The 21,791-nt window shown below is 50.4% G+C and overlaps 1 protein-coding gene and 2 long non-coding RNA genes across 4 annotated transcripts in view; 1 reads left to right on the forward strand and 2 right to left on the reverse strand.

The window, feature by feature from the left end:
* LOC118376059 (myosin phosphatase Rho-interacting protein-like) overlaps positions 1-21,791 on the forward strand; it is a 110,677-nt gene that overhangs the window by 14,270 nt on the left and 74,616 nt on the right. Inside the window, exons 2-3 of the mRNA XM_052493714.1 lie at positions 816-893; positions 8,784-8,849. Of these exons, the coding sequence (XP_052349674.1) occupies positions 816-893; positions 8,784-8,849 (144 nt within the window). The remainder of the gene's footprint in view (positions 1-815; positions 894-8,783; positions 8,850-21,791) is intronic.
* LOC127915095 (uncharacterized) lies at positions 1,958-5,311 on the reverse strand. Of its 2 annotated transcripts, XR_008090175.1 has the most exons (4): positions 4,287-5,311; positions 4,192-4,254; positions 3,616-3,999; positions 1,958-3,007 (listed from the first exon to the last, which is right to left on the reverse strand). It is a non-coding gene; the product is annotated as an uncharacterized LOC127915095 (long non-coding RNA). The 2 variants fall into 2 exon arrangements; XR_008090176.1 differs by lacking the exon at positions 3,616-3,999 and having other exon boundaries at positions 1,958-3,327.
* On the reverse strand, positions 11,339-13,340 carry LOC127915096 (uncharacterized). Its single transcript, XR_008090177.1, has 3 exons — positions 12,379-13,340; positions 11,865-12,056; positions 11,339-11,383 (listed from the first exon to the last, which is right to left on the reverse strand). It is a non-coding gene; the product is annotated as an uncharacterized LOC127915096 (long non-coding RNA).

Genomic DNA, 21,791 nt, shown 5'->3' on the forward strand with positions numbered 1-21,791 from the left:
ACTGAGACCACTGCACCACTCGGGAGGCCACCAGACTCTTCTTATCAGATGTCTAAGGACTATGTCCTGACACGTTTACCTCAACCACCTATCACCTTTTTAAAAGGCACCACTTCATCTACCTGTCTCTGTAGACACATTAGTCAGTCAGTCTTCGCAAGCTGAAACAAGGCACATGTGGATTTATGACTGATATACAGGGGCGCGGGCAAGCTAGCAATATGGTCAAAATCCCCCGCAGACTAATAATCCTACACTTCTCTGCTGCAGGGGAGACGCTAGCCTGGAATTTAAGGGTTCAGAGTGGGAAAAGGAGCCCAACAGGCCTGACAGCTGCTTCTTGGTAATGTTTAACAGTCAAAATTAGAGACAGACAGGAGTTTTTCAATAGAGTACAAAGAGCACCCATTTGAAATGTTTCTCCCCCTCGGCCCTGTGGGAACTCTGTCTCCGTGTTTATGTTTCCACATCTTTCTGAACTGCTCCTCTGTGTTTTCGTTGGGAACAAGAATGTTTTTTTGGCTCAAAACAACTTCCGTGAGGTGAATATAGATTAATAGGCAGGCGCTGTTGTTGTTCACACAGAAAGCTTCATTCTAGACTCATCGAAGCTATTTGAACGGAAAGGCAGTGGATTGTAGCATCAAATGGTGCTGATTACGCTCACAGGCTCGCTAACCGGTGTGGTTTTAAGACGGCCTCGCCTTGAAGGTCTCTCTCTACTCATTCACCCAGACTTTCTCTCTCACTGCTTTCCCCCTCCCCCCTCAATGTTAATGCTCGTCTAAATTGCTCTGTTCTCTTGTGTTTTACAGGCCAAACCTATTTATGGCGGATGGCTGTGCTTGGCCCCCGAGGGAACAGACTTTAACAATCCCATGCAAAGATCCCGGGTAAGAGCACCCATGATGTGTGTGTGTGTGTGTGTGTGTGTGTGTGTGTGTGTGTGTGTGTGTGTGTGTGTGTGTGTGTGTACGCTCACATGAAGTGGGGGATGGGTTAGTATGCATGTTCGCTGTTCCGTAGCACTGTAGTCACATGATAAACATTCACCGAACACCATTCCCCAGGCAGCAGAACCCTGTAGTGAGAGAGGGGATGAGTGAACGTGGACCATTCACCGAACACCATTCCCCAGGCAGCAGAACCCTGTAGTGAGAGAGGGGATGAGTGAACGTGGACCATTCACCAAACACCATTCCCCAGGCAGCAGAACCCTGTAGTGAGAGAGGGGATGAGTGAACGTGGACCATTCACCGAACACCATTCCCCAGGCAGCAGAACCCTGTAGTGAGAGGGGATGAGTGAACGTGGACCATTTGAACACCATTCCCCAGGCAGCAGAACCCTGTAGTGAGAGAGGGGATGAGTGAACGTGGACCATTCACCGAACACCATTCCCCAGGCAGCAGAACCCTGTAGTGAGAGAGGGGATGAGTGAACGTGGACCATTCACCGAACACCATTCCCCAGGCAGCAGAACCCTGTAGTGAGAGAGGGGATGAGTGAACGTGGACCATTCACCGAACACCATTCCCCAGGCAGCAGAACCCTGTAGTGAGAGAGGGGATGAGTGAACGTGGACCATTCACCGAACACCATTCCCCAGGCAGCAGAACCCTGTAGTGAGAGAGGGGATGAGTGAACATGGACCATTCACCGAACACCATTCCCCAGGCAGCAGAACCCTGTAGTGAGAGAGGGGATGAGTGAACGTGGACCATTCACCGAACACCATTCCCCAGGCAGCAGAACCCTGTAGTGAGAGAGGGGATGAGTGAACGTGGACCATTCACCGAACACCATTCCCCAGGCAGCCGAACCCTGTAGTGAGAGAGGGGATGAGTGAACGTGGACCATTCACCGAACACCATTCCCCAGGCAGCAGAACCCTGTAGTGAGAGAGGGGATGAGTGGATGAGGGGATGAGTGGATGAGGGGATGAGTGGATGAGGGGATGAGTGGATGTGGACCAGCAGGAGGTTTTCATGGGGTTTTTAAAATCCACTTAGGAAGCTCGATCTTGTTCGGAGCGTAATGGAAGAGCTTGAAACACTACAGACCGATGATCAATAGAGTCAGAGAAATGGACTCTGAACCTGCGTCGGTAGTGTTTGTTTACAGTGGATGTAGACCTGAGGGTCCACTGCAGGGTCGTCATGTCATTAGTTGTTTTTTGAAAATTGTACCTTTATTTAACTTGGCAAGTAGGTTAAGAACAAATTCTTATTTTACAATGACTGTCTAGGAACAGTGGGTTAACTGCCTTGTTCAGGGGGCAGAACGACAGATTTTTACTTTGTCAGCTCAGGGATTCGATCTAGCACCCTTCTGGTTACTGACGCTACACTCTAACCACTAGTCTACCTGCCGTCCCTACACTCTAACCACTAGTCTACCTGCCGCCCCTACACTTTAACCACTAGGCTTCCTGCCATCCCTACACTCTAACCACTAGACTACCTGCCGCCCCGACACTCTAACCACTAGGCTACCTGCCGCCCCTACACTCTAACCACTAGGCTACCTGCCGCCCCTACACTCTAACCACTAGTCTACCTGCCGTCCCTACACTCTAACCACTAGGCTACCTGCCGCCCCTACACTCTAACCACTAGGCTACCTGCCGTCCCTACACTCTAACCACTAGGCTACCTGCCGTCCCTACACTCTAACCACTAGGCTACCTGCCGTCCCTACACTCTAACCACTAGGCTACCTGCCGTCCCTACACTCTAACCACTAGGCTACCTGCCGTCCCTGCACTCTAACCACTAGGCTACCTGCCGTCCCTACACTCTAACCACTAGTCTACCTGCCGTCCCTACACTCTAACCACTAGTCTACCTGCCGTCCCTACACTCTAACCACTAGTCTACCTGCCGTCCCTACACTCTAACCACTAGTCTACCTGCCGTCCCTACACTCTAACCACGAGGCTACCTGCCGTCCCTACACTCTAACCACTAGGCTACCTGCCGCCCCTACACTCTAACCACTAGGCTACCTGCCGCCCCTACACTCTAACCACTAGGCTACCTACCGCCCCTACACTCCACCCACTAGGCTACCTGCCGTCCCTACACTCTAACCACTAGCCTACCTGCCGTCCCTACACTCTAACCACTAGGCTACCTGCCGTCCCTGCACTCTAACCACTAGGCTACCTGCCGTCCCTACACTCTAACCACTAGGCTACCTGCCGTCCCTTCACTCTAACCACTAGGCTACCTGCCGTCCCTACACTCTAACCACTAGGCTACCTGCCGCCCCTACACTCTAACCACTAGTCTACCTGCCGCCCCTACACTCTAACCACTAGGCTACCTGCCGTCCCTACACTCTAACCACTAGGCTACCTGCCGTCCCTACACTCTAACCACTAGGCTACCTGCCGTCCCTACACTCTAACCACTAGGCTACCTGCCGTCCCTGCACTCTAACCACTAGGCTACCTGCCGTCCCTGCACTCTAACCACTAGTCTACCTGCCGTCCCTACACTCTAACCACTAGTCTACCTGCCGTCCCTACACTCTAACCACTAGTCTACCTGCCGTCCCTACACTCTAACCACGAGGCTACCTGCCGTCCCTACACTCTAACCACTAGGCTACCTGCCGCCCCTACACTCTAACCACTAGGCTACCTGCCGCCCCTACACTCTAACCACTAGGCTACCTGCCGCCCCTACACTCTAACCACTAGGCTACCTGCCGTCCCTACACTCTAACCACTAGCCTACCTGCCGTCCCTACACTCTAACCACTAGGCTACCTGCCGTCCCTGCACTCTAACCACTAGGCTACCTGCCGTCCCTACACTCTAACCACTAGGCTACCTGCCGTCCCTTCACTCTAACCACTAGGCTACCTGCCGTCCCTACACTCTAACCACTAGGCTACCTGCCGCCCCTACACTCTAACCACTAGTCTACCTGCCGTCCCTACACTCTAACCACTAGTCTACCTGCCGCCCCTACACTCTAACCACTAGGCTACCTGCCGTCCCTACACTCTAACCACTAGGCTACCTGCCGTCCCTACACTCTAACCACTAGGCTACCTGCCGTCCCTACACTCTAACCACTAGGCTACCTGCCGCCCCTACACTCTAACCACTAGGCTACCTGCCGCCCCTACACTCTAACCACTAGGCTACCTACCGCCCCTACACTCTAACCACTAGGCTACCTGCCGTCCCTACAGTCTACCACTAGGCTACCTGCCGTCCCTACACTCTAACCACTAGCCTACCTGCCGTCCCTACACTCTAACCACTAGGCTACCTGCCGTCCCTACACTCTAACCACTAGGCTACCTGCCGTCCCTACACTCTAACCACTAGTCTACCTGCCGTCCCTACACTCTAACCACTAGTCTACCTGCCGCCCCTACACTCTAACCACTAGGCTACCTGCCGCCCCTACACTCTAACCACTAGTCTACCTGCCGCTCCTACACTCTAACCACTAGTCTACCTGCGGCCCCTACACTCTAACCACTAGGCTACCTGCCGCCCCTACACTCTAACCACTAGTCTACCTGCCGCCCCTACACTCTAACCACTAGTCTACCTGCCGCCCCTACACTCTAACCACTAGTCTACCTGCCGCCCCTACACTCTAACCACTAGGCTACCTGCCGCCCCTACACTCTAACCACTAGTCTACCTGCCGCCCCTACACTCTAACCACTAGTCTACCTGCCGTCCCTACACTCTAACCACTAGGCTACCTGCCGCCCCTACACTCTAACCACTAGTCTACCTGCCGCCCCTACACTCTAACCACTAGGCTACCTGCCGCCCCTACACTCTAACCACTAGTCTACCTGCCGCCCCTACACTCTAACCACTAGTCTACCTGCCGCCCCTACACTCTAACCACTAGGCTACCTGCCGCCCCTACACTCTAACCACTAGTCTACCTGCCGCCCCTACACTCTAACCACTAGTCTACCTGCCGCCCCTACACTCTAACCACTAGTCTACCTGCCGCCCCTACGCTCTAACCACTAGGCTACCTGCCGCCCCTACGCTCTAACCACTAGGCTACCTGCCGTCCCTACGCTCTAACCACTAGGCTACCTGCCGTCCCTTGTATCTTGAAGCTTGTCTCACTATGTTACTACACACTAGTAGTCCGGTGGCATGTTTCAGCCCAACACCCTTCCTCTCTCTCCCTGCAGACATACAGTATTAGATCATAGGCTGTTCCTAAACACGTCTTCAGATGTAGTAACGTTGTCTCTCTCTCTCTGCAGACAGATGTAGTAATGTTGTCTCTCTCTCCCTGCAGACAGATGTAGTAACGTTGTCTCTCTCTCTCTCCCTGCAGACAGATGTAATAATGTTGTCTCTCTCTCTCTGCAGACAGATGTAGTAACGTTGTCTCTCTCTCTCTCTCTGCAGACAGATGTAGTAACGTTGTCTCTCTCTCTCCCTGCAGACAGATGTAGTAACGTTGTCTCTCTCTCTCCCGACAGACAGATGTAGTAATGTTGTTTCTCTCTCCCTGCAGACAGATGTAGTAACGTTGTCTCTCTCTCTCCCTGCAGACAGATGTAGTAACGTTGTCTCTCTCTCTCCCTGCAGACAGATGTAGTAACGTTGTTTCTCTCTCTCTGCAGACAAATGTAGTAACGTTGTCTCTCTCTCTGCAGACAAATGTAGTAACGTTGTCTCTCTCTCTCCCTGCAGACAGATGTAGTAACGTTGTCTCTCTCTCTCTCCCTGCAGACAGATGTAGTAACGTTGTCTCTCTCTCTCCCTGCAGACAGATGTAGTAACGTTGTCTCTCTCTCTCTGCAGACAGATGTAGTAACGTTGTCTCTCTCTCCCTGCAGACAGATGTAGTAACGTTGTCTCTCTCTCTCTGCAGACAGATGTAGTAACGTTGTCTCTCTCTCTCTCCCTGCAGACAGATGTAGTAACGTTGTCTCTCTCTCCCTGCAGACAGATGTAGTAACGTTGTCTCTCTCTCCCTGCAGACAGATGTAGTAACGTTGTCTCTCTCTCTCTCTGCAGACAGATGTAGTAACGTTGTCTCTCTCTCCCTGCAGACAGATGTAGTAACGTTGTCTCTCTCTCTCCCGACAGACAGATGTAGTAACGTTGTCTCTCTCTCTCTCTGCAGACAGATGTAGTAACGTTGTCTCTCTCTCCCTGCAGACAGATGTAGTAATGTTGTCTCTCTCTCTCTGCAGACAGATGTAGTAACGTTGTCTCTCTCTCTCTGCAGACAGATGTAGTAACGTTGTCTCTCTCTCTCTGCAGACAGATGTAGTAACGTTGTCTCTCTCTCTCCCGACAGACAGATGTAGTAACGTTGTCTCTCTCTCTCTCTGCAGACAGATGTAGTAACGTTGTCTCTCTCTCTCCCTGCAGACAGATGTAGTAACGTTGTCTCTCTCTCTCCCTGCAGACAGATGTAGTAACGTTGTCTCTCTCTCTCCCGACAGACAGATGTAGTAACGTTGTCTCTCTCTCTCTCTGCAGACAGATGTAGTAACGTTGTCTCTCTCTCTCCCGACAGACAGATGTAGTAATGTTGTCTCTCTCTCTCTGCAGACAGATGTAGTAACGTTATCTCTCTCTCTCTGCAGACAGATGTAGTAACGTTGTCTCTCTCTCTCTCCCTGCAGACAGATGTAGTAACGTTGTCTCTCTCCCGACAGACAGATGTAGTAACGTTGTCTCTCTCTCTCTGCAGACAGATGTAGTAACGTTGTCTCTCTCTCTCCCCGCAGACAGATGTACTAACGTTGTCTCTCTCTCTCTGCAGACAGAAGTAGTAACGTTGTCTCTCTCTCTCTCCCTGCAGACAGATGTAGTAACGTTGTCTCTCTCTCTCCCGACAGACAGATGTAGTAACGTTGTCTCTCTCTCTCTGCAGACAGAAGTAGTAACGTTGTCTCTCTCTCTCTCCCTGCAGACAGATGTAGTAACGTTGTCTCTCTCTCTCCCTGCAGACAGATGTAGTAACGTTGTCTCTCTCTCCCGACAGACAGATGTAGTAACGTTGTCTCTCTCTCTCTGCAGACAGATGTAGTAACGTTGTCTCTCTCTCTCTGCAGACAGATGTAGTAACGTTTTCTCTCTCTCTCCCGACAGACAGATGTAGTAACGTTGTCTCTCTCTCTCTGCAGACAGATGTAGTAACGTTGTCTCTCTCTCTCTCTGCAGACAGATGTAGTAATGTTGTCTCTCTCTCTCCCGACAGACAGATGTAGTAACGTTGTCTCTCTCTCTCCTGACAGACAGATGTAGTAACGTTGTCTCTCTCTCCCTGCAGACAGATGTAGTAACGTTGTCTCTCTCTCTCCCTGCAGACAGATGTAGTAACGTTGTCTCTCTCTCTCCCTGCAGACAGATGTAGTAACGTTGTCTCTCTGTCCCTGCAGACAGATGTAGTAACGTTGTCTCTCTCTCTCCCGACAGACAGATGTAGTAACGTTGTCTCTCTCTCTCTGCAGACAGATGTAGTAACGTTGTCTCTCTCTCTCTGCAGACAGATGTAGTAACGTTTTCTCTCTCTCTCCCGACAGACAGATGTAGTAACGTTGTCTCTCTCTCTCCCGACAGACAGATGTAGTAACGTTGTCTCTCTCTCTCCCTGCAGACAGATGTAGTAACGTTGTGTCTCTCTCTCTCCCTGCAGACAGATGTAGTAACGTTTTCTCTCTCTCTCTCCCTGCAGACAGATGTAGTAACGTTGTCTCTCTCTCTCCCTGCAGACAGATGTAGTAACGTTGTCTCTCTCTCTCTCTCTGCAGACAGATGTAGTAACGTTGTCTCTCTCTCTCTCCCTGCAGACAGATGTAGTAACGTTGTCTCTCTCTCTCTGCAGACAGATGTAGTAACGTTGTCTCTCTCTCTCCCTGCAGACAGATGTAGTAACGTTGTCTCTCTCTCTCTGCAGACAGATGTAGTAACGTTGTCTCTCTCTCTCCCTGCAGACAGATGTAGTAACGTTGTCTCTCTCTCTCTGCAGACAGATGTAGTAACGTTGTCTCTCTCTCTCCCTGCAGACAGATGTAGTAACGTTGTCTCTCTCTCCCTGCAGACAGATGTAGTAACGTTGTCTCTCTCTCCGCAGACAGATGTAGTAACGTTGTCTCTCTCTCTCCCGACAGACAGATGTAGTAACGTTCTCTCTCTCTCCCCGCAGACAGATGTAGTAACGTTGTTTCTCTCTCTCTCTGCAGACAGATGTAGTAACGTTGTCTCTCTCTCTCCCGACAGACAGATGTAGTAACGTTGTCTCTCTCTCTCTCTGCAGACAGATGTAGTAACGTTGTCTCTCTCTCTCCCCGCAGACAGATGTAGTAACGTTGTCTCTCTCTCTCTCTGCAGACAGATGTAGTAACGTTGTCTCTCTCTCTCTCTCTGCAGACAGATGTAGTAACGTTGTCTCTCTCTCTCTCCCCGCAGACAGATATAGTAACGTTGTCTCTTTCTCTCCCCGCAGACAAATGTATTAACGTTGTCTCTCTCTCTGCAGACAGATGTAGTAACGTTGTCTCTCTCTCTCTCTGCAGACAGATGTAGTAACGTTGTCTCTCTCTCTCTGCAGACAGATGTAGTAACGTTGTCTCTCTCTCTCTGCAGACAGATGTAGTAATGTTGTCTCTCTCTCTGCAGACAGATGTAGTAACGTTGTCTCTCTCTCCCCGCAGACAGATGTAGTAACGTTGTCTCTCTCTCCCCGCAGACAGATGTAGTAACGTTGTCTCTCTCTCTCTGCAGACAGACGTAGTAACGTTGTCTCTCTCTCTCCCGACAGAAATGGCAACGGAGGTTCTTTGTGCTGTACGAACATGGCTGCTTGCGTTTCGCCCTGGATGAATCGGTAAGGATCTGTCAAAGCCGCCACCTAACAACTTAACAGCTCCTCACCTGCGTCTGTAACCAGGTTATGGCACTGACTCTCTTGCCTTATGGTTTCAAGCAGAGGCAATTTGACAAGGAGGAGTAGTGTTTCATAATGTCCTTGTAGGTTGAATCACCTGCCTGTGTAGTGGTGATGTAATCGGTGGTACCTGCCTGTGTAGTGGTGATGTAATCAGTGGTTACCTGCCTGTGTAGTGGTGATGTAATCGGTGGTTACCTGCCTGTGTAGTGGTGATGTAATCGGTGGTACCTGCCTGTGTAGTGGTGATGTAATCGGTGGTACCTGCCTGTGTAGTGGTGATGTAATCGGTGGTACCTGCCTGTGTAGTGGTGATGTAATCGGTGGTACCTGCCTGTGTAGTGGTGATGTAATCGGTGGTTACCTGCCTGTGTAGTGGTGATGTAATCGGTGGTAACCTGCCTGTGTAGTGGTGATGTAATCGGTGGTTACCTGCCTGTGTAGTGGTGATGTAATCGGTGGTTACCTGCCTGTGTAGTGGTGATGTAATCGGTGGTACCTGCCTGTGTAGTGGTGATGTAATCTGTGGTACCTGCCTGTGTAGTGGTGATGTAATTGGTGGTTACCTGCCTGTGTAGTGGTGATGTAATCGGTGGTACCTGCCTGTGTAGTGGTGATGTAATCGGTGGTACCTGCCTGTGTAGTGGTGATGTAATCGGTGGTTACCTGCCTGTGTAGTGGTGATGTAATCGGTGGTGCCTGCCTGTGTAGTGGTGATGTAATCGGTGGTACCTGCCTGTGTAGTGGTGATGTAATTGGTGGTGCCTGCCTGTGTAGTGGTGATGTAATCGGTGGTGCCTGCCTGTGTAGTGGTGATGTAATCGGTGGTACTTGGTAGCATTATCGTCTCTTTTAGCCTACCTAGCTCTATCCCAGCCTACCGCAGAGTAAACCTCACGCCGAGGAACCATAACCATGTTGATGGAGGAAGAAGGGCCTACCTAGCTCTACTCCAGGCCTACCGCAGAGTAAACCTCACGCCGAGGAACCATAACCATGTTGATGGAGGAAGTAGGGCCTACCTAGCTCTACCCCAGGCCTACCGCAGAGTAAACCTCACGCCGAGGAACCATAACCATGTTGATGGAGGAAGTAGGGCCTACCTAGCTCTACTCCAGCCTACCGCAGAGTAAACCTCACGCCGAGGAACCATAACCATGTTGATGGAGGAAGAAGGGCCTACCGAGCTCTACCCCAGGCCTACCGCAGAGTAAACCTCACGCCGAGGAACCATAACCATGTTGATGGAGGAAGTAGGGCCTACCTAGCTCTACTCCAGGCCTACCGCAGAGTAAACCTCACGCCGAGGAACCATAACCATGTTGATGGAGGAAGTAGGGCCTACCTAGCTCTACTCCAGCCTACCGCAGAGTAAACCTCACGCCGAGGAACCATAACCATGTTGATGGAGGAAGAAGGGCCTACCGAGCTCTACCCCAGGCCTACCGCAGAGTAAACCTCATGCCGAGGAACCATAACCATGTTGATGGAGGAAGTAGGGCCTACCTAGCTCTACTCCAGGCCTACCGCAGAGTAAACCTCACGCCGAGGAACCATAACCATGTTGATGGAGGAAGTAGGGCCTACCTAGCTCTACCCCAGCCTACCACAGAGTAAACCTCACGCCGAGGAACCATAACCATGTTGATGGAGGAAGTAGGGCCTACCTAGCTCTACCCCAGGCCTACCGCAGAGTAAACCTCACGCCGAGGAACCATAACCATGTTGATGGAGGAAGAAGGGCCTACCTAGCTCTACCCCAGGCCTACCGCAGAGTAAACCTCACGCCGAGGAACCATAACCATGTTGATGGAGGAAGAAGGGCCTACCTAGCTCTACGCCAGGCCTACCGCAGAGTAAACCTCACGCCGAGGAACCATAACCATGTTGATGGATGAAGTAGGGCCTACCTAGCTCTACCCCAGGCCTACCGCAGAGTAAACCTCACGCCGAGGAACCATAACCATGTTGATGGAGGAAGTAGGGCCTACCTAGCTCTACCCCAGGCCTACCGCAGAGTAAACCTCACGCCGAGGAACCATAACCATGTTGATGGAGGAAGTAGGGCCTACCTAGCTCTACCCCAGGCCTACCGCAGAGTAAACCTCACGCCGAGGAACCATAACCATGTTGATGGAGGAAGTAGGGCCTACCTAGCTCTACCCCAGCCTACCGCAGAGTAAACCTCACGCCGAGGAACCATAACCATGTTGATGGAGGAAGTAGGGCCTACCTAGCTCTACCCCAGCCTACCGCAGAGTAAACCTCACGCCGAGGAACCATAACCATGTTGATGGAGGAAGTAGGGCCTACCTAGCTCTACTCCAGCCTACCGCAGAGTAAACCTCACGCCGAGGAACCATAACCATGTTGATGGAGGAAGTAGGGCCTACCTAGCTCTACCCCAGGCCTACCGCAGAGTAAACCTCACGCCGAGGAATCATAACCATGTTGATGGAGGAAGTAGGGCCTACCTAGCTCTACCCCAGCCTACCACAGAGTAAACCTCACGCCGAGGAACCATAACCATGTTGATGGAGGAAGTAGGGCCTACCTAGCTCTACCCCAGGCCTACCGCAGAGTAAACCTCACGCCGAGGAACCATAACCATGTTGATGGAGGAAGAAGGGCCTACCTAGCTCTACCCCAGCCTACCACAGAGTAAACCTCACGCCGAGGAACCATAACCATGTTGATGGAGGAAGTAGGGCCTACCTAGCTCTACCCCAGCCTACCACAGAGTAAACCTCACGCCGAGGAACCATAACCATGTTGATGGAGGAAGTAGGGCCTACCTAGCTCTACCCCAGCCTACCGCAGAGTAAACCTCACGCCGAGGAACCATAACCATGTTGATGGAGGAAGTAGGGCCTACCTAGCTCTACCCCAGCCTACCGCAGAGTAAACCTCACGCCGAGGAACCATAACCATGTTGATGGAGGAAGTAGGGCCTACCGAGCTCTACTCCAGCCTACCGCAGAGTAAACCTCACGCCGAGGAACCATAACCATGTTGATGGAGGAAGTAGGGCCTACCTAGCTCTACTCCAGCCTACCGCAGAGTAAACCTCACGCCGAGGAACCATAACCATGTTGATGGAGGAAGTAGGGCCTACCTAGCTCTACTCCAGCCTACCACAGAGTAAACCTCACGCCGAGGAACCATAACCATGTTGATGGAGGAAGTAGGGCCTACCTAGCTCTACTCCAGCCTACCACAGAGTAAACCTCACGCCGAGGAACCATAACCATGTTGATGGAGGAAGTAGGGCCTACCTAGCTCTACTCCAGCCTACCGCAGAGTAAACCTCACGCCGAGGAACCATAACCATGTTGATGGAGGAAGTAGGGCCTACCTAGCTCTACCCCAGGCCTACCACAGAGTAAACCTCACGCCGAGGAACCATAACCATGTTGATGGAGGAAGTAGGGCCTACCTAGCTCTACCCCAGGCCTACCGCAGAGTAAACCTCACGCCGAGGAACCATAACCATGTTGATGGAGGAAGTAGGGCCTACCTAGCTCTACTCCAGCCTACCGCAGAGTAAACCTCACGCCGAGGAACCATAACCATGTTGATGGAGGAAGTAGGGCCTACCTAGCTCTACCCCAGGCCTACCGCAGAGTAAACCTCACGCCGAGGAACCATAACCATGTTGATGGAGGAAGTAGGGCCTACCTAGCTCTACTCCAGCCTACCGCAGAGTAAACCTCACGCCGAGGAACCATAACCATGTTGATGGAGGAAGTAGGGCCTACCTAGCTCTACCCCAGGCCTACCGCAGAGTAAACCTCACGCCGAGGAACCATAACCATGTTGATGGAGGAAGTAGGGCCTACCTAGCTCTACCCCAGGCCTACCGCAGAGTAAACCTCACGCCGAGGAACCATAACCATGTTGATGGAGGAAGTAGGGCCTACCTAGCTCTACCCCAGCCTACCGCAGAGTAAACCTCACGCCGAGGAACCATAACCATGTTGATGGAGGAAGTAGGGCCTACCTAGCTCTACCCCAGGCCTACCGCAGAGTAAACCTCACGCCGAGGAACCATAACCATGTTGATGGAGGAAGTAGGGCCTACCTAGCTCTACCCCAGCCTACCGCAGAGTAAACCTCACGCCGAGGAACCATAACCATGTTGATGGAGGAAGTAGGGCCTACCTAGCTCTACCCCAGGCCTACCGCAGAGTAAACCTCACGCCGAGGAACCATAACCATGTTGATGGAGGAAGTAGGGCCTACCTAGCTCTACCCCAGGCCTACCGCAGAGTAAACCTCACGCCGAGGAACCATAACCATGTTGATGGAGGAAGTAGGGCCTACCTAGCTCTACCCCAGGCCTACCGCAGAGTAAACCTCACGCCGAGGAACCATAACCATGTTGATGGAGGAAGTAGGGCCTACCTAGCTCTACCCCAGGCCTACCGCAGAGTAAACCTCACGCCGAGGAACCATACCATGTTGATGGAGGAAGTAGGGCCTACCTAGCTCTACCCCAGGCCTACCGCAGAGTAAACCTCACGCCGAGGAACCATACCCATGTTGATGGAGGAAGTAGGGCCTACCTAGCTCTACCCCAGGCCTACCGCAGAGTAAACCTCACGCCGAGGAACCATAACCATGTTGATGGAGGAAGTAGGGCCTACCTAGCTCTACCCCAGGCCTACCGCAGAGTAAACCTCACGCCGAGGAACCATACCCATGTTGATGGAGGAAGTAGGGCCTACCTAGCTCTACCCCAGGCCTACCGCAGAGTAAACCTCACGCCGAGGAACCATACCCATGTTGATGGAGGAAGTAGGGCCTACCTAGCTCTACCCCAGGCCTACCGCAGAGTAAACCTCACGCCGAGGAACCATACCCATGTTGATGGAGGAAGTAGGGCCTACCTAGCTCTACCCCAGCCTACCGCAGAGTAAACCTCACGCCGAGGAACCATAACCATGTTGATGGAGGAAGTAGGGCCTACCTAGCTCTACCCCAGGCCTACCGCAGAGTAAACCTCACGCCGAGGAACCATAACCATGTTGATGGAGGAAGTAGGGCCTACCTAGCTCTACCCCAGGCCTACCGCAGAGTAAACCTCACGCTGAGGAACCATAACCATGTTGATGGAGGAAGTAGGGCCTACCTAGCTCTACCCCAGGCCTACCGCAGAGTAAACCTCACGCCGAGGAACCATAACCATGTTGATGGAGGAAGTAGGGCCTACCTAGCTCTACTCCAGCCTACCGCAGAGTAAACCTCACGCCGAGGAACCATAACCATGTTGATGGAGGAAGTAGGGCCTACCTAGCTCTACCCCAGCCTACCGCAGAGTAAACCTCACGCAGAGGAACCATAACCATGTTGATGGAGGAAGTAGGGCCTACCTAGCTCTACCCCAGGCCTACCGCAGAGTAAACCTCACGCCGAGGAACCATAACCATGTTGATGGAGGAAGTAGGGCCTACCTAGCTCTACCCCAGGCCTACCGCAGAGTAAACCTCACGCCGAGGAACCATAACCATGTTGATGGAGGAAGTAGGGCCTACCTAGCTCTACCCCAGGCCTACCGCAGAGTAAACCTCACGCCGAGGAACCATAACCATGTTGATGGAGGAAGTAGGGCCTACCTAGCTCTACCCCAGCCTACCGCAGAGTAAACCTCACGCCGAGGAACCATAGCCATGTTGATGGAGGAAGTAGGGCCTACCACATTTAGTTGATTGTTTGGTTGATAGGCTGTTGGTCGACCGAGATTTGTTTTAGTCCTGCAGTGGCAAATGTATACAAAATAATTATGGCACACGAGACCCCTGTCTGATTCACCCCTGTCTGATTCACCCCTGTCTGATTCACGCCTGTCTGATTCACCCCTGTCTGATTCACCCCTGTCTGATTCACGCCTGTCTGATTCACGCCTGTCTGATTCACCCCTGTCTGATTCACGCCTGTCTGATTCACGCCTGTCTGATTCACGCCTGTCTGATTCACGCCTGTCTGATTCACGCCTGTCTGATTCACGCCTGTCTGATTCACGCCTGTCTGATTCACGCCTGTCTGATTCACGCCTGTCTGATTCACGCCTGTCTGATTCACGCCTGTCTGATTCACCCCTGTCTGATTCACCCCTGTCTGATTCACCCCTGTCTGATTCACCCCTGTCTGATTCACCCCTGTCTGATTCACGCCTGTCTGATTCACCCCTGTCTGATTCACCCCTGTCTGATTCACCCCTGTCTGATTCACGCCTGTCTGATTCACGCCTGTCTGATTCACGCCTGTCTGATTCACGCCTGTCTGAGTGGACTAGTCCATTGCGGAGGCCTCTGGGACGGCTCACCTCCATCACCAGTAGTACGTTTACCGTTAATTACCATCGTTTCTAATCTACAATGTTTGTTTGGTTACGGTAATGTCTTTTAACGCGTCCAAAATATTACTACTAACGTCTTAGTGTTGTCATTGTCAGAGTACACACGTTGTTTAGCGTGCTCAACTTAGGCTACACTGGTTTATCTCATTCCATTTACGAGTTGTCAATTTATTCGTTTTCTTTTGTTTAGAGCGCTCCTGTCAATCTTGAGTAAGAACACTCACCTGATTACGCATATAGAAGTAGGACTAGTTTGAGGCCTCTAAATCTACCCATTTTGGGATCTGATAGTATTTGTGATTGTCTCAACTCACCATCACTGTGGAGCTTCTCAAAGTAAGTAAACACAGTCTGTTTTTACATCTATTGAGAAGGGCAATAGTTCCTCAACTTAATCTTTCCTTCTCTCTCTGTTTCGATTACTACTCAGCATGAAAGGGGGAAAAAAGGTCATGATCTGAAACGTCATAAAATAAGCCTACCTAGTTCCTTCTTATCCCTTGCTCAAATAGCTTACAGCAGTGTCTGTCTGCCTGAATCTCATTGGTGCTGGAAATTCTGAGGGCCCCGAATATTTAACAAAATGTTGCAAGTTTGCATGAGCTTTGTCCCTGACCAGGCTAATACTAGAGTGGAGGGAGGTGGAGAGAGGGAGGTGGAGAGAGGGAGGTGGAGAGAGGGAGGTGGAGAGAGGGAGGTGGAGAGAGGGAGGTGGAGAGAGGGAGGTGGGAGAGGGAGGGAGGTGGGAGAGAGGGAGGGAGGTGGAGAGAGAGGGAGGGAGGTGGAGAGAGGGAGGGAGGTGGGGAGAGAGAGGGAGAGGGAGGTGGAGAGAGAGAGGGAGGTGGAGAGAGAGGGAGGTGGAGAGAGAGGGAGGTGGAGAGAGAGAGAGGGAGGTGGAGAGAGAGAGAGGGGAGGTGGAGAGAGAGAGGGGGAGGTGGAGAGAGAGAGGGGGTGGAGGTGGAGAGGGGAGGGAGGTGGAGAGGGGGAGGGAGGTGGAGAGGGGGAGGGAGGTGGAGAGGGAGGAGGGAGGTGGAGGGGAGGGAGGGAGGTGGAGAGGGGTGGAGGTGGAGAGAGGGGTGGAGGTGGAGAGAGGGGTGGAGGTGGAGAGAGGGAGGGAGGTGGAGAGAGGGAGGGAGGGAGGGAGGAGGAAGGAGGGAGAAGGGGTGAGAGGAGGAGGGGGTGAGAGGAGGAGGGGGTGAGAGGAGGAGGGAGTGTGAGAGAGCAGAGTGTGAGAGAGCAGAGTGTGAGAGAGCAGAGTGTGAGAGAGCAGAGTGTGAGAGAACAGAGTGTGAGAGAACAGAGTGTGAGAGAACAGAGTGTGAGAGAACAGAGTGTGAGAGGGGAAGGTTAGTAGAAAAATACGGATTGTGAAAGAAAGAAACAGAAGAACATAGACTAGAGAAAGTCCATTACAGTTTAGTGTGTGTTCGTGTGCATGTCTGCGTGTCACTGGGGAATGTGACACTGGTGACCAACCCCACTGGCTGATCATACTGGAGATTAGGCTGCTTGTGTGAGAGGCCTTTACACACTATGCCTGACTGTCGATGCTGCTTCAGTCCCTGGACTTCAGCTTCTAACCCTGACCCTAGCGTTGGGTCTGCTTTACACGTAACCCACTTATCAAACCCCACTTATCAGTTCTCTGCAATCCAAATTGACGAAGAGGAGATGACACTGCTTTTGACTGCTGAGATGAAGACCAAGGCACTGTGTTTGTGTGTAGTTGGTTGCTTTCTGGAGATGAGATGTTTGAAATCAGAATAATTATCTTTGTGTAATCATGAATCCCCACGCGATGACAAAGGGAGGAAACATCCCAGTTTCCACGTGTGTGTGTGTTGTCTATTCTTGCGTGCGTCCATTTTTTTTCCCAATTGTGTGACTGACACGTGTTCGTTGGGTTGTCGTAGTGTTTTCCTCTCTTTGTTACCCTGGTTACTCTGGCGCGGTGGGTCTCATTGTCCTCCGGCCTTTTCATCTGCAGCCCAGGGAACTCTCCGGAACGGCACCGGGAAACGGGGTCAGGAAAATTACCACTATTTACCGTCACTGTGCCCCCCCCGGGTCCCTAGAATAGGACCGCTCCCAAAATATTGCTGATACGTTATTTTGGGAGTTCAGCACACGTCAGGAGAAGATGGAAGTGGATTCTTGATCATCAACATGATCAGACCCCAACCCCTATATAGACCCCAGCCCCTATATAGACCCCTATATAGACCCCAACCCCTATATAGACCCCTATATAGACCCCAGCCCCTATATAGACCCCTATATAGACCCCAACCCCTATATAGACCCCTATATAGACCCCAACCCCTATATAGACCCCAACCCCTATATAGACCCCTATATAGACCCCAGCCCCTATATAGACCCCTATATAGACCCCAACCCCTATATAGACCCCCATATAGACCCCAACCCCTATATAGACCCCTATATAGACCCCAACCCCTATATAGACCCCTATATAGACCCCAGCCCCTATATAGACCCCTATATAGACCCCAACCCCTATATAGACCCCTATATAGACCCCAACCCCTATATAGACCCCTATATAGACCCCAACCCCTATATAGACTCCTATATAGACCCCAACCCCTATATAGACCCCTATATAGACCCTAACCCCTATATAGACCCCTATATAGACCCCAACCCCTATATAGACCCTAACCCCCCCTCTCGGAGGACCTGAGCCCTAGGACCATGCCCCAGGACTACCTGACATGATGACTCCTTGCTGTCCCCGGTCCACCTGGCCATGCTGCTGCTCCAGTTTCAACTGTTCTGCCTTACTATTATTTGACCATGCTGGTCATTTATGAACATTTGAACATCTTGGCCATGTTCTGTTATAATCTCCACCCGGCACAGCCAGAAGAGGACTGGCCACCCCACATATGCTCTCTCTAATTCTCTCTTTCTTTCTCTCTCTCGGAGGACCTGAGCCCAAGGACCGTGCCCCAGGACGACCTGACATGATGACTCCTTGCTGTCCTCAGTCCACCTGACTGTGCTGCTGCTCCAGTTTCAACTGTTCTGCCTTATTATTATTTGACCATGCTGGTCATTTATGAACATTTGAACATCTTGGTCATGTTCTGTTATAATCTCCACCCGGCACAGCCAGAAGAGGACTGGCCACCCCACATAGCCTGGTTCCTCTCTAGGTTTCTTCCTAGGTTTTGGCCTTTCTAGGGAGTTTTTCCTAGCCACCGTGCTTCTACACCTGCATTGCTTGCTGTTTGGGGTTTTAGGCTGGGTTTCTGTACAGCACTTTGAGATATCAGCTGATGTACGAAGGGCTATATAAATAAATTTGATTTGATATATAGACCCCAACCCCTATATAGACCCCAACCCCTATATAGACCCCTATATAGACCCCAACCCCTATATAGACCCCTATATAGACCCCAACCCCTATATAGAACCCTATATAGACCCCAACCCCTATATAGACCCCCATATAGACCCCTATATAGACCCCAGCCCCTATATAGACTCCTATATAGACCCCAACCCCTATATAGACCCCTATATAGACCCCAACCCCTATATAGACCCCTATATAGACCCCAACCCCTATATAGACCCCTATATAGACCCCAACCCCTATATAGACCCCTATATAGACCCCAACCCCTATATAGACCCCTATATAGACCCCTATATAGACCCCAACCCCTATATAGACCCCTATATAAACCCCTATATAGACCCCAACCCCTATATAGACCCCAACCCCTATATAGGCCAACTGTATAGGAAAAAAACCCTCCATCTTCCTCCTTGCTGGACATACACTTTATGTCTACAGAATACAGATACCACTATAGTCTATATCCTGGTTCTGTACAACGTAGCATTAATATATCTATAGTCTACTTCCTGGTTCTGTACAACGTAGCATTAATATCTCCATAGTCTACTTCCTGCTTCTGTACAATGTAGCATTAATATCTCTATAGTCTACTTCCTGGTTCTGTACAACGTAGCATTAATATCTCTATAGTCTACTTCCTGGTTCTGTACAACGTAGCATTAATATCTCTATAGTCTACTTCCTGGTTCTGTACAACGTAGCATTAATATCTCTATAGTCTACTTCCTGGTTCTGTACAACGTGGCATTAATATCTCTATAGTCTACTTCCTGGTTCTGTACAACGTAGCATTAATATCTCTATAGTCTACTTCCTGGTTCTGTACAACATAGCATTAATATCTCTATAGTCTACTTGCCTGCTTCTGTACAATGTAACATTAATATCTCTATAGTCTACTTCCTGCTTATGTACAACCATGATGCATTAATATCTCTATAGTCTTAGCGCCTTCCTGCTTCATATGTGTTGTTGATGATAACCACATGTAGCATTAATATACCACGTCATAGTCTACTTCCTGCTTCTGTACATCCTGGCATTAATATCTCTATAGTCTACTTCCTGGTTCTGTACATCGTGGCATTAATATCTCTATAGTCTACTTCCTGGTTCTGTACAACATAGCATTAATATCGCTCTTTTTGATGAAGTGATCTTCTATTCTATTGCTCAGCCTTTCATAGAGCTTTCTGAGGAGCTTTTGTCTCCATATCTCACTGTATTTTACACTGAGAGAACCTACTCAGGCTAGAATGCCTCCCGAAGAGTGATTTTAGACAAAGATGCCAGACCATGATATTCGAAGATGGTTGATTTTAGCCAGCCACCTGACAATGCTAAATATGGTTCACTTAGATGGTGTGTATTTTAGACACCAGAGAACCTTCACTAGAATGCCACGCATTATATCGAAGATATGTGTTTTTGACATGATAACCACATGAATGCCTCTGCATTATATAAAACGAAGATGGTGTGTATTTTGTTATACCACGTCAGGCTAGAATGTCCTATATGAAGAGTGTATTTTTGAGAGAACCTACGTCAGGCTAGAATGCCTCGGCATTATATAAAACGAAGATGGTGTGTATTTTAGACACTGAGAGAACCTACGTCAGGCTAGAATGCCTCGGCATTATATAAAACGAAGATGGTGTGTATTTTAGACACTGAGAGAACCTACGTCAGGCTAGAATGCCTCGGCATTATATAAAACGAAGATGGTGTGTATTTTAGACACTGAGAGAACCTACGTCAGGCTAGAATGCCTCGGCATTATATAAAACGAAGATGGTGTGTATTTTAGACACTGAGAGAACCTACGTCAGGCTAGAATGCCTCTGCATTATATAAAACGAAGATGGTGTGTATTTTAGACACTGAGAGAACCTACGTCAGGCTAGAATGCCTCGGCATTATATAAAACGAAGATGGTGTGTATTTTAGACACTGAGAGAACCTACGTCAGGCTAGAATGCCTCGGCATTATATAAAACGAAGATGGTGTGTATTTTAGACACTGAGAGAACGTTAACTGACGTGAAGCTATTAGCTAGCTGGGATGTGCCAGAGACCATACGAAGCTCAGCGCTGATTCTCCTCTGCCCTGACAGACTCTCTACTACTTTACCCCCATAAAAACACCCAATATGGACTGCTGTGTCCCTTCTCCTCCTCAGTGGTGGTTAACTGTTAGTCATTCTTGTGCTCTTGGCCAGCTGAAGAGGCCAGAGTTGGGGCCATCCCAACCCACAGGGGTAGAAGGGATGGACGCCACGACGAGATTAGTGGGAACGGCAACAATGACCAGAGCAGCACTTTTCAAATGTTCTAAAGCTGATGAATCCTGGTCAATATAACACCATCTCACAGGACTCTAGGTAGATGGATTTGAATGATTTAACTATGTCATGATTCAGTTGAGCAGGTTGTTTGTTGCCATGGAACCATGACGTGCGTAGAAAGCAGATGGGAAGGTAATATTTCCCTAGAAGATGTTGTTTTGCCTCGTTAGTTACGGGAAGATAAAATAAAAAGGTATTTTAAGGGAAGATTTCACTGAAGATGTTTAATTCAAGTGGGCAGTGTCTTCTTGGAGCTGGACTAGTTTAGTCCACGTGGAGACTAACTGTCAAGGAGATGCTCCGAGGTCTAGGCTCTACACCGCATTCCTCTGACATGCCCATATTTGGTGAAATGCAGCAGGCTCCCACTAACTAACGGGGCTAGAGAGAGAGCATTAGACCCCAAAACCACACAGAAATGCCAGATATGCCCCAGACCCAAACATTCCACACACACACACAGCCTGCCACTGCAAGCACCCAGAACTAATGTAGACTAATGTAATGTTACTACATCAGATGGGATTGGATGCGTCGTACATTTGAGAGACATATGACATGCGGTGAGAGACAGAGGCTAGCAGTGTTTTCCCTGAGATGTAGCTGCAAACCAGTCCCTTGGGTAGTTGACTGACCCCAGTTGGGCAGTTCTGAAGGGCCAGTTTCAATCTAAGCGGACCTCCCAAGACGGTCTACAGCTCCTCAGTCCCCGATGATAAGTTGTTGAGAAACCCAGGGCCGGAGTGGGTCAATGACCCGGGTCATCGAGTTCTCTCCAT

Source organism: Oncorhynchus keta, chromosome 3, assembly GCF_023373465.1.
Source record: "Oncorhynchus keta strain PuntledgeMale-10-30-2019 chromosome 3, Oket_V2, whole genome shotgun sequence".
Taxonomy (NCBI): Eukaryota; Metazoa; Chordata; class Actinopteri; order Salmoniformes; family Salmonidae; genus Oncorhynchus; species Oncorhynchus keta.